Consider the following 17,164-nt stretch of genomic DNA (forward strand, 5'->3'; position numbering starts at 1 on the left):
TTTAAAATTTAACTCGATTTAATTTAATTTAATTACAGTTTTAATTCTTTGCATGTAAATCGTGTCTGTGGCTTTTTTTGTTTTTTAGTAGTCTTTTGGGGTGGCTGTGGATGTTGAACCATTTGTAAAACTATGAAATTGGAGCCTTTAATCGTACTAGTCCCAAGTCTTTGGTATATTTTTTTTTATTAAAAATTAAAATATAATAAAAAAATAAAAATAAAAGCGAAGACAACGGCTGATCAGTTTGCGTGAGTGCCTCTATATAATAAGAAGAATTATTATCAAGCTTTCGAATTTTAAGAAAATTAAATACTTTATATTTATTTTAAAATTATTCAATTAAAATATTTTTTTATAAAATTAAATATTTAATTTTTTATTAAAAATCATTAACCAATTTATTTTATTTTTAATTGAAAAAATTAAATAATTAAAATTATAAAAATTAAATCAAACAAATAATTCAAGACTTATAACTGTTTTATTTTAATAAAAAAAATAGTTAAATCTTATAAAATATAAAAACATTATTAATTGAATAATTTTAAAATATAGATCTCATAATAATTTATTATATATTATTTTAATAAAAAATTGTTTGGCTACTTAGATGTTGGATTTAGCTTGCGTTTCGCCTTCAAAGCTCAAACAAAATTCCATTAATTTCACCTTTCTCTAGCTCCGTATATCTCGTAGTTCTAAGTCGGTGGCAAGCTTGAGAATACAAGTCCATTTAAGGCCAGCGTCTTCTATCTTCAGAGTTTCCTATTCTATTCAAATCGTAGTTGTGATTCAGGTTATTCTTCGATTCTATCATTTGCATCTCTATAGATGTAGACAAGTTTATTGTGTACTACGTAGCACTTTTGAAATATAGGGTTTGTATTTTTATGGTTTGCTCATTCCAGTTTTACTTCTGATAGCCTTTTTATTGGTTTAGATCTTCCTTTGTTTCTGTTTTTGATTGACAAGCTTATTAGCTGAATTTGTCTTCTGAAAAACTGGTAGTCGTTTATTTTATGCTTTATTTTGGATTATTGTTATTATTATTATCATCTCACTGACAGGTGTGGAGCTACTTTGGGCTTATGCTTATAGAGTTTTATTTCATGTAAAATAGTGCTACTATCGACCTTGTAATTGTAGTGTTTCTTTCAGATTTAGGTTCTTAATCCCTTTGTTTGGTATGATTCATTTTACAAGAAAAGAATTCAAATGAATTCTTGCAAAATCATCCAAGAGTTCAGTTTCTTTAAACAATTGAATTCTTTCATTCCAAACAATAGCATTTTTAAAAGGGAAATCAATTGAATTGAATTTTTATGAAATTCTGATTCCAAGCAGAGGGATATGTTAGAAAATCAAACGTTCTATGTCATGATTGTGAAGCTATACTAACACATGTATGCTAATATGATTGATGCTGCATAGTCATTTGGTCATGCTAATGCTTGTTGACCAGTGATTCATTTTTATGCTAAGCATGAAATTTTGTTTTATATTTTGCCTGTTTGAATCAATAAATTGGTTGTCTTGTCTGATTGATTTTGTTTACAAATTCTACTGATTTTTATTTTTAAGTGCTTGTGTCTGTCTGCTCTTTCGTCTCATAAGCCAAGTTTGTTAGTTCTTTCTTCTTCTTGTGTTTTAATGTAATTGGTTAAGAGAATTATACACAGAAATTGTAATTGCTCCATTAAAATTTGGTCTCTGATGACTTGCATTAGGTAGTCAGTACACGAAAAATGGACATAATTTCTCAATTGCAAGAGCAAGTGGATTTAATTGCTTCACTTGCATTTAATACTATTGGGACGCTGCAAAGAGATGCTCCTCCAGTGCGTCTCTCTCCAGAATACCCTGAACCACCAGCTAACCCTTCCGATGATTTTGCAGAGCAACCTAAGTTGATGAGTTCTGCACTTGTAAAGGCTGCTAAGCAGGTACAAAATGTTATTGATGGATTAGATGCTTCTGCTACATTTCTTGGGTGGCTTCCCATTTAGTTATAATCATTGGATTGTTATGGGGTGAAGCAGTTGTTCTCTGCATGATGGATAAATGATAAACACATAAACTTTTCTTTTTGCTATGCAAGGGCATGCAGTTCCCATTATTTTCACGATCTAAACCCAGGACCAATAACAAAAGAGCAGCAGAACCTTAGCATTGCATTACATTTTTCATATTTGGATATTTCCAGTGACAAAATCTTGGAATAAAACTTCAGGAAGATTCAATTGGCTTGGAAGGGCAAGTCTGAAATTGGCACATTCAAAGTAGATTCCCTTAACAATACAACATATCTGTCATATTGTGACAACTTGGAACATGTATAACATATCTATGGAAACAAATTGATGCTGGATCCACAGAATTTTGTCCAACCACATTTGTATAGCTTCTGATATATTACCATTGAATCCTTTTATTATGTGATCCAACTACAATCAGCTAACCACTGGATGTTGCTTATATAGTTTGATGCTTTGGTGGCTGCACTTCCATTGGCCGAGGGAGGTGAAGAAGTGCAACTCAAAAGGATTGCAGAGCTGCAGGTGTGAATTCAACTGCTTTGGCTGACGCAATTTTTTTTTTTGAATGGTTTAATTTGGGATCTATGGTCCAGGCTGAAAATGATGCAGTAGGCCGGGAATTCCAAAGGCAACTGGAAGCTGCGGGTAAATCCTTCATAGCTTGGATTTTATTTTTCCAGACATGGAAATGAATTTGTTGTGTGTAACATGCTAGATGTATCCAAGGCTTCCATTTATATTATAGTTTGATCTTCAGGGTATGTCTGTTCGTGAGAACAAATCTATTATCAACAAAATGATATGAGATAAATTCCTAAGCAATGAAAAGGGTGTCTTTGCTTTGGTAGCTAGGAAACTATTCAGAGACTTGCATGCACTCCCTCATGTATGGGGAGTGCATGCATGACAGAGTGAGAGAACTGCAAGAACTCTATTTGCCTTACTTGATAAAGAGAGAAGGAAAATAGGGGAGGAAGATATAGGCTTCCTGTATGCCAGTGGAGATCGGAACTAACTGAACAACAAAATGACAACATCCTTACATATTCACAACATCCTTACATATTCATATGCTATAGATTCATATGATATAGGCTGATGTTATAACTGAAATATGCTAAAAAGTATATGTGCTGGTATTTCTCCTGTTATATCTTATCTTTTCCCTTTATTACTTCTATTCATAGTCTGTTAATAGGCAATCTAATAATCTTGATGTGCGTTTAATGGTTCCAGAGAAAGAATTGAAGCAGGTCCAGGAGCTATTTAGCCAAGCAACAGACAATTGCCTGAACTTGAAGAAGCCAGATTAATCAATTATGGTGCACTGCAATTCCTATTTCTTAAGGTGGCAAGTGTGGAGCTTGGGTTGGTCCAGATGGAGAATTCCAATTTGGAAAATTTGTCGAAGTATTTTTCCCCTTAGTTGGGAGGCTGCATATGTTGTCATTTGTGGCTTAGGCAGATGTAGTGCCTTGTGTGTTAGAAGTAGTGTACCCGCAGATCATGTTTTACCACCCTTCTGTGGACTTAGGATTGCATACTCAGATTAATTATTAGACAAGTTCAAAGACGTGAAAATTTGGCTATTTGCAGTGTTCCGCTTGTTGCTCTATTTTCATCTTTTTGATCCCCATTCAGCCATTCTTATGGTCCTGCTCCTAGATTAAAATGAACAGTTGTATAAAAATACGAACCTTTAAGGACTCAGAGGCCTGCCTATTAGCATAGGCATTAAAGGCTTGGAGCCTCTGCTACCCCATTTCCTACATTGAACCACATGAATCAAGGAAAACAAGAAAAAATTGTATTACAACTTGCTTGAATTCCATAAAATGTCTGTTTTCCCATCGGTACGGGTTTTCGATCTCTACATGAATTCAATCTGGCCTTGCTTTTCCAGAACATATGGCGGCTCTTGACTTCTCCTTCATCCTTGGATGGACGTGTCCCATCCATTGGGTCATTTGCCAAGTTACATTTGGCGAAGCATTCTCTTTGCTAGAGACATTAAAAAGTGGATTGAGGTGGAGAATTGGGGATGGTCAAAAAGCTCGCATTTGGCAAGACTCTTTGCTTCTTGCGGATATTTCAAATTTAATTCCACATTCGGATCAATTACTTCCTTACAATAGTTATGTGGGTGCCTTAATTGATAGGAAGAGATGTTGCTGAAATTTATCACTTTTATCTCAGATTTTTCATTCGCATGAAATTGAGGAAATTATCAAGGTCCCTATCAGTCCCAGATTACCAGAGGACACTCCATACTAGTCTGACTCAAAGTCTGGTAGTTTTTCAGTTAAAAGTGCATACCATTTTGCCATGCAACTATCCACTTTATCCCTTCCTGGTTCTTCTTATAATAGGACTGAGTTTGCACGCTGGTCAGCCATACGGTCTTTATCTGTGCCACAGAAAGTGAAGGTGTTTGTCTGGATCTTCGTCGAATTATTCTATCAGTTCGAGTAAATTTATCAAAAAAGGGATTGTTGTTTGATGCTATCTGTCCCTTGATATGGAGACTGTGGATCACCTCTTTTGTTCATGTTTTTTACTCGTAAATTTTGATACTTTAGCCCATTACGCTTGACTTCCTGGATGAATCACATTGGACTTTTGAGACTGTTCTGTCTAAATTGCTCTAAGCTAATGAGCCTGACCAAGTTGATTTATTTGTTTTTCTATCGTGGCATCTCTGTTTAGCGAGAAATATAAGTTATTATTTCAACATCACCCAGTTGAGCTTATTAATGCTAGCATTTCTGCTTGGATTGAATTTAAAGAAACAATTCCTTTGCAACAGCAAATTCAATCTCCGCCAGTTCATTCCTCTTGGAGTCCGACGATTCCTGGTCAGTGTAAAATAAATGTGGATGCAGCTTGTTCTGCATCAGGATTCTGAGAAACAAATAATATATTTAATAAATAATTTTTGAGTTTAAGATTTAAATTCTAAAAATTTTTAGTGTTATTAATACGTAATTTTTATAAAAGAAAAAAAAATAAAGAAAAGATTGGAGGAAAAAAAATTTTGTATTTAGAAAGGTGTATTTATATGAAAACTTCAAAATTTTTTACTATTTTGTATTTTAATTTAAAATTTTAAAAATTTATAAAATTTTTCAAAATTATAAATTTTATTGTAATTATATTTAAATTTAAAATTTAAATATTAAAAAAATGTGTTTTTCTGTGGATTATTTTATTATACTTATAAATAAATGTTATTGATATAAAAAATTTTTAAAAAATTAATTATTTTATAATTTAATTTAAAATTTTAAAAATTAATATGATTCAATTTAAAATTTCTAAAGTTATCCTTTTTTGAAATTAAATTTTTATAATTCTATTATTATATTTTATTTTTATTTATTTAATAAAAATATAATTTTAAATTTTAAATATATATATTCTTAATACAATATCTCTGCTGACTTATATTATTATACAATAACAAAAAATTAATAATATAACAGTAAACAATAAATTAATAGCACAACAGTAAGTAATAAAATTATAAAATTTATTTTTCTTATATTAATATAATATTTTATAATAAATATAATGAAATTTATTATAATAAATATCTATGATATATTTAAAAAATAAAAAATTAATAAATATAAAATTTATTACAAATTTTTATTAGAATTAGTATAAATACAAAGACGTTAATGTCATAATTTTCGCACCAGACTAAATAGAGATAATGACAAATAAATTTAAAAATTTTAAATTAAATTATAAAATAATTAAAAGTTTTAAATTTTTTATTAATAATATTTATCTACATAATATATATAAAAAATAAAATAATTCACATTATCTTACTACACTAATAAAATATATTACTAATTTAAATTTTAAATTTAGATATAATTATAATAAAATTTATAATTTTAAATAATTTTATTATTTTTAAAATTTTAAATTAAAATGTAAAATAATAAAAAAAAATCTTCAATTTTTTATGCAGCTGATTTGAAAAATATTTTTTTTAAACATAATTTTATCTAAAAAATAATTTTTTAATAAAATAATTCATTTTTTATTATTCAATTTTAATTAAAATCGAATTACTTTTTAAAAAAAATTGAAATTATTGATTAAATCGAAAATATAATTAAAATTAAGGGAACATGAGTGAGAATTAGCCAAGAACACATGTATTCTGCCTTTGTCTTATGGAAAATGGAGCTTACCGATGCAAAAGTCAGTTAAGCGTAGCGTAAGCGTAAACCAAAGACATAATGAGTGATGATCAATTGATGATGATTTACAAAGAAGTTTCCCGACACGCGTTTTTCGCTGAAGGATACCTTTAATATATGCACCTGAATTTTGCACTTTCACGCTCTTCTAGCACACGCGCTTATTATAAATAGAAATTCCAAGGCGAAATATGATAATAATTGTTATACATACCAAAAGATTTCTAGACAGGCCAAATATGAAAATATAAAAATAGGAGAATACATATTAAATTATATTATTAAAATAAAATAAAATTACCGACAGAATAATTAATTTATTAATGTTAATAAAAAAATTTAAATAACCTCAACTATTTAATGATTAAGCGAATAAATAATTAATACATCACTGTTGGAATGAAATATCTTCCTTTAAATAACATTCTATTTGTAATTAATAATTTTATAAAGATTAAATTTAATTAATATTATTTAAAATGAAAAAATAAAATTTTAAAATTTTTTTATGAAATAAATTGTTTCAAATAAAAGATATATTTAGTGCAGATAAATAAACTCATTATTTCAATTATATATATCCAAATCTCAAAATAAAGACGTAAATCAAAAGATCATCAAATTCATTTTTACCCAATAAACAAGATGATAACATTCTCACGCACAATTACTCTATTCACATTATAATTATAATTAATTTTACTATTATATTTATTTTAAAAATATTAAATTTTATTAAATATTATAAATGTTTTGAAAATAAAATAAAATAATAATAATCAAATTATATCTTATTATTGTAAAAAAAAAAAGAAAATGTACAATGATTTTCAAATAGTAAAAAAAAGATTAACAAAAATTATAAAATAATTTTGATATAAATTAATCGATATTTTTATTTTAATTTTATATTGATGAAAATTCTTTAATAAAATTAAATTTAAGGATTTTAAATTCTAAAAATAAGAATATATATTAATTTTGATATAATTTTTTGTCCGATATAATTTAGAGATAAAAAAAAATAATTTAATTTGATTTTCTTTCCTTTTGTCCGGTATAACAAGCGGTTAAATCGGTGTGCATGGTAAATCCCGTGCGCGAGTCATTTTAATACTCCGTAGGCGCGTGTGATCACGCTCCAGCTGAGAGTACAATATTACAATAAAGCCGCCGTGTGGAAGATGCCCAAAGTCTTCCACTTCAAAACCCTCCCCTTCTCAAACCCTAACGAGTAACTACCTCTGTCATGGGCGATACTATCCTCGCCTGCCACCCACCTCTTCCAACGCCCCCTCCGAATTCTAATAACTCCATGGATGATTTCGATTCCCTCCCAATCCCTCCTCTCGATCCCATGTTCCTCTCTGCACAGAATTCCTCATCCACCACCATTACAGGAGGAGAAAATTTCGTCTCAGATCTACCCTTGTCCCTTGAAGATAATTACGATTTTGACATTACCTTTGACGATCTCGACAGCTTCTACTTTCCATCCGAGAACGAGCATTTCTCTATCCCCAATCTTGACGTTACTCTTCAATCGGGTTCTTCCAATGATTTTATTGATGGTTTCGCAGCCCATCAGGCGAATTCTGCTTCTCTGCAGTCGGGGAGCTCTGGTATTTGTGGCGATCATGGTTCTGATGTTTCTAAGTACCTGAATTCCTCTCTTTTGGAGTCTAGGAGTTGTAATTCGGCTGATCTATCCTCTAATTCTGATAGGGAGTCGAATGTTTCCTCGCCGATATCCTCTCAGGGCTCCGGGAATGGTGGGTCGGGTGTATCTGAAGCTATGAATGCTCCTTCTCCTGATTCGGATACTTTTGCGTTTGATCAAAAGATCAAACTCGAAGAAGTAAATGCCAAAAGTGGTGGGTTGCCAAAGAGAAAGAAAGAGACCACCAGCGAAGATTTTAATGACGAAACAAGAAATCTAAAGTACCGGAGGTCAGAGAATGCCGACCCAAATACGAAAGCAAACTCTCAGTGCGGTACTTTTGATGAATTGAGTGAAGAGGAGGAGAAAAGGAGGGCAAGGCTGATGAGAAATCGAGAGAGCGCGCAACTTTCAAGGCAGAGAAAGAAGCATTATGTGGAGGAGCTGGAAGACAAGGTGAGAACAATGCATTCAACCATTGCAGAGTTAAATAGTAAAATATCATTTTTTATGGCTGAAAATGCGAGTTTGAAGCAGCAGTTGGGTGGCAATGGTCTGTGCCCGCCCCCTTTGTATCCACCAATGGCCCCCATGCCATATCCATGGGTGCCTTGTGCCCCTTATGTTGTTAAGCCGCAAGGGTCTCAGGTGCCCTTGGTTCCAATACCTAGATTGAAGACGCAGCAACCTGTTCCGGCCCTGAAAACTAAAAAGGCTGAGGCTAAGAAAGTTGAGGGTAAGACTAAGAAGGTCGCTAGTGTTAGTTTTTTGGGTTTGTTATTTTTCGTTATGTTGTTTGGTGGACTGGTGCCATTTGTGAATGTTAAGTTTGTAGGAGTCAATGATAATGGTGCTAATGGGATGGGTTTTGTTAGTGAGAAGTTCTATGATCAGCAGAAAGGCAGGATCATTGGGGTTCATGGGCATTTAAATGAATCCCATGAAAATATGGGTGTTGAGTTCTCTAATGGGAATTTCCATGTAGGTAGTAGGATAAAGTGTAGGAGAGGTAGTGATGGATGTTTGGCATATGATGTTGAGCTGAAAAGGGGATTGGATAATTTACCAGACTCGGACAAATTTGCTCGACTTGCTAATACTAGTAATAAGCCACTTGCTGCGTCTTTGTTTGTGCCAAGGAATGATGAGCTTGTCAAGATTGATGGTAACTTGATAATTCATTCTGTTCTAGCCAGTGAGAGAGCTATGGCCTCACATGAGGATCCTGAAGTAAATAAAAATAAGGAGACGGGTTTGGCAATCCCTAGAGATTTGTTTCCATCCCTTGCTTTTCCTGATGTTGAAGCCAGTAGAGGGAGGCATTCTCATTTACATCGGACTCCTAATGAACGGCAGAAGGCCCTTGCTTCTGGGACTTCTGATGCTGTAAAGGAAAAAAAGTCATCTGTGGCTGATGGTAAACTGCAACAGTGGTTCCATGAAGGCCTTGCTGGTAATTGTCCTAATATTGTCTTCGGTTTATACATTGAAAGCTTATTTAGACTTTTGGCGCAGAATTAGTGTGCTCCATTCCACCTCTGAAATTTGACAATAAAATCTTTTACTTCATCACTTTTCTTCTTTTAGTTTATAATGTGCATCACCACATTAGCACTATTGCTAGAAGATAGGGTGATCAAAATGTTTGCAAATCTTTGCTGGCCAGTGTCCACACTTCAAGTTAACTTTAGTCGCATTTAATTAGTATCATTGGTGCTTGGCAGTTGTTATGAGTTATCCTTTTTGGAATATTTGCCTTATCTTAGTTCGTATATCAGACTCGTTGAATATGGAAAAAGATTTTGAGGGTCTGAGTTGATCTTAGTTTTAACATGATGTAATTTCAATGTTTTTTAATGTAATAAACAAGTTTAGGAAAAGGATTTCTTTACATATAGTTTAAATAAATAATATGCAGGTAAATGTTAAGTTATTGATGGCTTAATATGCAACCTGGATAAGAAACCTAAAATAAGTCAGCTTTAACCTAACTCGAACTGGTGGCTTTATTTGGTGAGTTCAAAGTGAGCTTGAGCTAATCCATTGATTTTGACAATTAAGCTCAATTAAGTCTTTCTGGACTGAAGCTCTAATTATCTAATGAGCAGTACTGAGTAGCTTTAGATGTAATTGTAACTTGTATTTTTTCGTTGTTTCTTGACGAAAACCTCTCCCATTACAATTATTATTCCTCCTTTGATGTTGCCATTTTATTTCTCCCTTTGAACTATCTTACTAAAAGTTATCAATGTTATCTGGCTCAGAAAATAATTTTCTGTGATAAGACAGCATGTTTTTCAGATCATTTTGGCCCTTGGTTCCTTGAATCACTAGACAAGTATCTTTTCTTTCCATTTAACTCTAAGTTCACTCGTCTTGTTTTAATTGTTAGATGGACTTTCTACTTCCTAAGTGATATAAATTTGGTTTAGTTTGAGGAATGCAATGTGTGTAATACAACCTTACTAAAGTTCCAATTGAAGTAATAATGACTTGTGGAAAAGATAACCAGAAAGTTTTAAAGAAAGTGCCATCTAAGGTTAATAAACTGAATAACTGAATTTAGGTTTAATCAACTTGTAATTATTTGGATGAATAAACTGAATTTGGATGGTCAGATATCAGATAAGATTTTCCAATTTGCATCTAAACTCTGTGTACTTGATTTTTTTTTTTTTATTCTGTTAAAAAAATGTGGAACCTGCAGTTTGTACTGCTCTACTTTAATGGTTATATCTATTACCTCAGAAGCTAACAGCTTTTGTTTACTTTGTTTCATTGCAGGGCCAATGTTAAGTTCTGGCATGTGCAGGGAAGTGTTCCAGTTTGATGCCTCACCATCTCCAGGAGCTATTATTCCTGCTTCCTCAGTTACCAATATCACAGCAGAGGACCAGCAGAATGCTACAAATCACAAGAAGGGGAAGAGCAGAAGGATTCTTCGTGGTCTTCCCATTCCCCTTGCAGGATCCAACCTGAATGTAACTGCGGAACATGTTGGAAGTTCTCAGAAAGACAACTTTCAAGGTCATAAATCAGTCTCGCCCATGGTTGTCTCTGTTCTCGTTGATCCCAGAGAGGCTGGTGACAGCGAGGTTGATGGCGTGATTGCGCCCAAGTCCATTTCTCGGATTTTTGTTGTTGTGCTTATAGACAGTGTGAAGTATGCTACCTATTCATGTGTGCTTCCACGCTCTGGTCCACATTTAGTAACAACCTGAGAGGAGGGAAACAGTTGGAGTCGTGGATTAACTCTACCCGATTTCAGCTCCCAGTTTTGTATATATTAACACAGAATAATTAGCTGCGGCAGTAACAATTTTAACCTCCTGATGTATTTCAAACTTTCGTAGCCATCCCAACTTTAACCTTGTCAAGAATTGCGCCGTTATTATAATATTTTTAAAATTGTATTGTTATTAATATATGGCTTGAATTTGGAATGTTGGTCTGTTATCCTTGAAATATAGCCATATAGTATTGACAACAAAGTAACCCCTGCGGTGCGTTGGAGCGGATTATTATTAATGGTACTTTGTTTTGATTTGTTTGATATGAAAAAAAAAAAAAGCCTTAGTTCTCAGCTAATCATCATCTTTCTTTCCCATAACTCTGTATACGATTGCGATTGGGAAGAACCTACAGTTGATAGTAGAATGCAACAACCACTTTCTTCAATATCTGATAAACTAACCTTTTATTTATACATTTTGGTATGTGTACAAAGGGCATTACTATTTAACAAATTGAAAAGTTACAATAATTTTCAAAACTCTTGAATCATGTAAAATCAAATTATTATAGGTGGAATCAAAGTATTTAAGATAAAAACCATGTAAAATCAAATTATTTTATAAGTATGGAGTATGCATGAAAGGTTGTTCATGATATTTTATAATTTAACAAGCATATTAATAATCAAATTTGAAACGCATGAAGACCTATCCAAAGACTTGAATGTAATGTGAACTAAATGAGTTCAAAGGAAGCAAAAAAGAGAGAGAATTCTCCGAGTCCATACACGACAAAATTTTTTATTGTAAATCATATTTAATATTTCATGTCAGATTGGAATGTTTAGTCTTATCATCCTCCAACATTCATTGCTGTTGTACTTGCATATGATTTCAACTCTTATAAAATTTTCATTTTGAAAAAGCTATCCATTATATAATCCTTTTACAATTAATTTCAAATAATTTTTTAAAAATAAATAGCCTTAAATTTAGAAGGATATTATTAGCAAATTTATATGCAACTTCAGTCATAAGCCTAATTGAGCTTGCCTAACTCAGGTTGACTCATTACTGCAGCTTGACTCATTAACATTAACAAACTAGCAAATTTAGAAATTTTAAATTAATATTAAAATTTCAAATTTTAAATTCAAATCTATGAACACAACTTTAAATAAATATTGTTAAGCTAGTAATAGCTCTAGAGCGGCCCCATTCATTCGCAGCATTAGTTTAGGTGATTTTACAAATAAAAACCCAATATACTGAGCTCTAGAGCGGCCCCTTTAAGCAAACACCACACATTCGTGTTTCTTGCAGGAGAAAAAGATAGGACACCATGAACCTAGAAAACCAGATAGAAAATTTGATAGTTACAGCTCATCTATCTCCTCTTTCAGTATCTTACATAAAAGAAAGTAACTTCAACGAATCAAATATAACCTCCCTTACTTTTACTTGGCAAATAGCTATAATTGAAAGGAATCAAGAATGGCTTTTAGAGTTTTCTCAGATGTTTGCCACTGTTTGTCATTTGCACTGGCCACGAACAAGACGACTGTGCTTCCCTTTGCTGTTGCCTTTGCAAGATTGTGAGTCCCCGTAAGAGCATATGGTGTCTCAAGCACGTATTTGTAATACTGAAAAAACATTGTGTTATGGCTCTTAACAAAAGAAAATCACCTTGTTCTTTCCTTTCCATGTCCCATTCCTCCCTTCCTTTTATTCTTCTCTTCTTTTTTTTTTCCCCTTAATGGTTTTCCTCCATATAACAATGTAAATGCTAAAACATTAAAGTTTATACGAAAATAGAAAGATATATATAGGGAGAATTCACAAAAACATATTGAAATTATAGTATACTATTGCCCTTTTGTCCATTGTATCCATCTTGATTTGACTCTCAAGCAACTTCTCAAATATGTCCAGGTATAGAAGAACATACACATGCTAAATCTTTCCAGCTACTACTAGACATACACCCTCAAAACTAATTAAGATACTAGCCTTTCACAAAATAAATGTTATTCTTAAGAAGAATTAGGTAGGACAAAGAAGAAGAAGAAGAAAGTAAGAATGCATTTAGTGTTGAATAATGGAATCTAATTGAGTTTGCTTTTAGAACTACGGTGAAGAAATTTAAAAACAAGGGAATTTGGTTGTTGAAAGAAAAATTATTTGTTCGTAATCAAAAAAGAAAAGAAAAAAGGGAAAAAAAAAAACAATAGATTATTGGACTTGAGAAGCAGTAACCTCTTTCTCAGAATATGTGAAATTCAAAATGCTTTCAGCTAATCCCACTACCAGTACTAGTGGCTTATAGTTTAATGCATTAGAAGAACTTTACTTCTGAACTTGTTATGATAACAAAATAAAACCGATGACAAAATTCATTATTACAGATGCATAAAAATAATTTACTCCTAGTGTACAGTTTTAAAGCATTTGGTGAATTCATTTTTCAAGACATATTATGTAAAATTTTTTCCTTTTTCTTTCCTTCAACATTGCATTTTTTCATCTAAATAAATTTGCAAGAATGAGGACATGTAAGACCACTGTAACAATGACGTTTTTGTTATTAAAAAGAACGGAAAAATAGATGCCACGGCAGATAGAGTACTTATTTTCTTTTTCTCCTGTATTATGTAGAAGTTAGACAGCTTGGAGTATTATGTATAAGCAAACTAATACTCCTATCTACAGTTTAGAAGGTCTAAGCTGTTAGCATTTTATTCCCATACACTGCTGTAGTTGCAATTGGTACATGATTCCCTGTGCCTGTTTTTATTTGCCTTGATGAACTTTGTTCTTACACCTTGGATGATGTGTGGTAAATGTATATTGGATAAATTATCTAACAGCATGTTAAATTAATTTTCCTTCAAAATTGAACCAGGAGAAGTCACATGTGCTTCTTAAGAAGGTATGTCAAACAGTCATAGTGATTTTTCTTTTTCTTTTTCTCACTAACATAAATACTATTCACCAACTGAGCAATTTTGTGGTTTCGGACTACTTGTAAATTACTTGCGTTTTCCTTTTTCTGCCAAGCAAAAAGAAAGGAGCAGCAATAGCAAAAATAAAATGCATCATTGCTGTAAGGATAGCACTAATAGCACGGGAAAAAATGCAGTAAGAATAGCAACAATATGCAGCATAACGTAAATAGCATATTACCGTCTGATCACCAAGCTTTTCAATTGATGTCTCTAACAGTTCATCAGGATCATATGAGTTTCCAGTTACAAAAGGGCCAAGTGAAGCAATCAGCTTCTCGGGGCTTCCAATCTCTTCAATCGAAGCATTAGGTTTATTGGTTAAACGTATCAAAGGAGAAGCAACAACCTGGACTTTTCCCTGCTTTTCATCCTCAAACTTGACCTCCACCCAAGGCTCTGCACACTTGGGTTGGCAGTAATTACCAGATAATATATTTGCTACGCGTGTTTGCTTCCAAGTTGGTGGTAGGATGAACTGGTAGGGCTGCACATTTCCTGCAAGAAACTAAATTTCAAATATCATTAGAGTATGATAAAAGAACATAAATTAAGTACCTTATAGATTCCTCTGTAGTGTATAATCTTCTCAGCCCCCTACTTAATTTTTCTGTAATATCAAGGAGATGTTTGGTTCACACATGACAAAGTAATTGGAATAGATGTACTCTGGACATCCTATTCAAAAAATCTCGTATAAATTTTATCTGAGACAATTAAATATAATTCAAATACTCAATGCTAAAAGTAGAAATTGCACTTAACAGTTAGATCCCATTTCTACCTAAATTCCAATTATTGTTAAAAATATAATTCAAATACACAAACATAAAAATCTCACAAATATTTAAGGTTTCTTGCATGCCAAACAAGAAAATGCAAACCCAATCCAGTAATTGCATTTCTTTTTCATACCCAAATTCACAATAAAACCAAAGATGTCCTAAATACTAGAGTAACCCAAAAGCGAAAACTTAAAATATATATATATATATATATTCTTGGATAGAATTTATAGATAACAACCTGCACGAAGAGCAGGGGTGTCTTTAGGAGTGGCCTTGAAGAGCACAAAGGAAGGATCTGATGAAGAAGGCGGGAGATAGGAACCAACCTCGACCTCCTTAGCTTCAGAAATGGCAGTTTCTTTTATCAATATGAGAGGAGATAATGCGAGTCCATGCAAAATTTGCCTCCTGAGAGATGAATAGCTTCGGGTTTGGTGCCAGACTGTAGGGGGTGTTGGTGTTGAGGTTGTTATAGGAGATTTTTGAGATGTGGAAATTGAGAAAACCGGAGAGATTGGGGACAGTGAAGCAGTTGCCATCTCAGATTTTGAGAGATTAGATGGGGATTTTGGGTTTAGGCTCTCCCGCTCTTCAATCCTCTGTTCCAGTCTTATCCTTTCTCGGATGAGACACCTGGATAGGATAAAAGCGAGGCAAAATTCTAAATCAACTCTGATCACTGTTGAAATAAACCTAATTTTGATTTTTTTTTTCAACAAATAAAATCGTAGTAAGAAAATATTATTTTGTAATTCAAAATATCAAAATTTAATATTTTAATATTTACGTTTAAAATAATAATTTAATTTTTAAATTAATATAATATAAATATTTTATTATAATATATTAATAATTAAAAAATAAAAAAATTAAATTTTAAGCCACTAGCGCCATTTAGAATGACGCTAGATTTTAGCGTCTATTATCAAACAATTTTTTCAGGTGTCATTTAATATTCTAACTCTAAATTCATAAATATTTGTCTTTTAATTTCAAATCTATAAATTAAAAATTTTCCAATTTAGGAGCCCTGAGATTACACCTAACACTTTTAACACTGAACTTAAGTAGGAAATGGTTTCTTCTTTTTATTCTTCTTTCAAATCTTTTGTTGTTTTTCTTTAATTTTTAGATTTCTGTGCAGCGAGAGAAAATAGAGTTAGTTTTGTTCATCTTTGTTTTATATGTGGGTGGTGGTGGCTTGGCTTCTATGTGTTTACGTGTGCTAAAGAAAACTGGAGCAATCCTCATGCCTTTCATTCATCACCACTGCTGATAGACTCGGCTGCTGGACTCGCAGATGACTCTTCTCTCCACATATCAACCTGCAACTATACTGTTTCTGTTGCTGGTGCGAAGTCAATGCCTAATAAATAAAAATTAATATAATTTAATATTACAAATATATTCTATATATAAATATTAAATCAAAATATTTATAATAAAAAATATTAATTATACTAATAAATCATGTATTAAATGATTAACTCAAACTATTTTTTACCTTTTAAATATTTAAATAATCTTGATATATTTTTAGATAATATTTTTAATTTTTAAATTAATTAATTAATTATTGTCAACTTATTAAAAATCTAATGAATTAGACACGTAAAGAATTATATTAGAAAATAAAATGATAAGTTAAATGGAGTAAGACTTTATTGTATATAAATTGATATTGTAATAAAATTATAATTTAATTTAATTAATTAAATAGAAATTTAATTAAAATTATTTAAGATTTATAGATCTATTTATTAAAAACTTTTATCATAATTATAATTTATTTATAATTAATTAAATAAATAAATAAATATAATTATACCGAAATCTAGAATAAAGATGAAAGTTTGAGTGATAACTCTTACCAAAAATTCTTTTAAGATCTCCAAAATTTATAAGAAAGATAGAAATATAACACTCAAAGCTTCTCCCTTTTTAATTTTTTAAAATTATTTTAAAATTTTTTGATTATTTTTCTGTGCGAATATCGTTAGAAAACGAATAATTAGACAGTTTGTGATTTACGATAAACTAACCAAAGCTATTAATCTCATATTTTGCTAAAACATATAAAATATATTTATTTTTCTTTAATTATTATTATTACTTTCTTCATTTAAAATTTTTTTTATTTAAACATAATTTATATTAAAAAAATTTTATTTTTCTATTTTTTTCTATTTAAATATAATTTATATTAAAAAAAATTTTATTTTTCT

At 31.4% G+C, this 17,164-nt stretch overlaps 3 protein-coding genes across 7 annotated transcripts; 2 read left to right on the forward strand and 1 right to left on the reverse strand.

The window, feature by feature from the left end:
- Nucleotides 1-637: 637 nt before the first annotated feature.
- Nucleotides 638-3,652, forward strand: LOC110622069 (mediator of RNA polymerase II transcription subunit 21). 3 transcript variants are annotated; one of them, XM_021766435.2, is made up of 5 exons: nt 638-799; nt 1,731-1,946; nt 2,484-2,561; nt 2,633-2,684; nt 3,276-3,652. In XM_021766435.2, exons 2-5 carry the CDS (start codon nt 1,749-1,751, stop codon nt 3,350-3,352), a joined length of 405 nt encoding a protein of 134 aa, XP_021622127.1. In that variant the 5' UTR covers nt 638-799; nt 1,731-1,748; the 3' UTR covers nt 3,353-3,652. The 3 variants fall into 3 exon arrangements, with proteins under 3 accessions (XP_021622127.1, XP_021622129.1, XP_021622128.1); XM_021766437.2 differs by having other exon boundaries at nt 2,633-2,680; XM_021766436.2 differs by having other exon boundaries at nt 1,735-1,946.
- Nucleotides 3,653-7,441: 3,789 nt separating this feature from the next.
- Nucleotides 7,442-11,359, forward strand: LOC110622698 (bZIP transcription factor 17). Its single transcript, XM_021767297.2, has 2 exons — nt 7,442-9,369; nt 10,701-11,359. Exons 1-2 carry the CDS (start codon nt 7,506-7,508, stop codon nt 11,135-11,137), a joined length of 2,301 nt encoding a protein of 766 aa, XP_021622989.1. The 5' UTR covers nt 7,442-7,505; the 3' UTR covers nt 11,138-11,359.
- A 1,034-nt stretch (nt 11,360-12,393) lies between these two features.
- LOC110623451 (psbP domain-containing protein 6, chloroplastic) lies at nt 12,394-15,593 on the reverse strand. 3 transcript variants are annotated; one of them, XM_021768403.2, is made up of 4 exons: nt 15,178-15,590; nt 14,333-14,649; nt 12,605-12,792; nt 12,394-12,497 (listed from the first exon to the last, which is right to left on the reverse strand). In XM_021768403.2, the coding sequence occupies exons 1-3, from the start codon at nt 15,476-15,478 to the stop codon at nt 12,622-12,624; spliced, it is 789 nt and encodes a 262-aa protein (XP_021624095.1). In that variant the 5' UTR covers nt 15,479-15,590; the 3' UTR covers nt 12,394-12,497; nt 12,605-12,621. The 3 variants fall into 3 exon arrangements, with proteins under 3 accessions (XP_021624095.1, XP_021624096.1, XP_021624094.1); XM_021768404.2 differs by having other exon boundaries at nt 12,394-12,792; nt 14,333-14,659; nt 15,266-15,593; XM_021768402.2 differs by having other exon boundaries at nt 12,394-12,792; nt 15,178-15,589.
- Nucleotides 15,594-17,164: the final 1,571 nt, after the last annotated feature.

The sequence above is a fragment of the Manihot esculenta genome, chromosome 9, assembly GCF_001659605.2.
Source record: "Manihot esculenta cultivar AM560-2 chromosome 9, M.esculenta_v8, whole genome shotgun sequence".
Classification (NCBI taxonomy): Eukaryota; Viridiplantae; Streptophyta; class Magnoliopsida; order Malpighiales; family Euphorbiaceae; genus Manihot; species Manihot esculenta.

Excerpts from the sequence above, each read along its gene's own strand:
- LOC110622069 (XM_021766435.2), top strand. The coding sequence starts at position 1,749 with ATGGACATAATTTCTCAATTGCAAGAGCAAGTGGATTTAATTGCTTCA. Across the intron at positions 2,562-2,632 it reads AAAGGATTGCAGAGCTGCAG|GCTGAAAATGATGCAGTAGG; the intron begins GTGTGAATTCAA and ends TCTATGGTCCAG. Across the intron at positions 2,685-3,275 it reads AAGGCAACTGGAAGCTGCGG|AGAAAGAATTGAAGCAGGTC; the intron begins GTAAATCCTTCA and ends TAATGGTTCCAG.
- LOC110622698 (XM_021767297.2), top strand. The coding sequence starts at position 7,506 with ATGGGCGATACTATCCTCGCCTGCCACCCACCTCTTCCAACGCCCCCT. Across the intron at positions 9,370-10,700 it reads GTTCCATGAAGGCCTTGCTG|GGCCAATGTTAAGTTCTGGC; the intron begins GTAATTGTCCTA and ends GTTTCATTGCAG.
- LOC110623451 (XM_021768403.2), bottom strand. The coding sequence starts at position 15,478 with ATGGCAACTGCTTCACTGTCCCCAATCTCTCCGGTTTTCTCAATTTCC. Across the intron at positions 14,650-15,177 it reads CACCCCTGCTCTTCGTGCAG|GAAATGTGCAGCCCTACCAG; the intron begins GTTGTTATCTAT and ends AGTTTCTTGCAG. Across the intron at positions 12,793-14,332 it reads AAAAGCTTGGTGATCAGACG|TATTACAAATACGTGCTTGA; the intron begins GTAATATGCTAT and ends ATGTTTTTTCAG.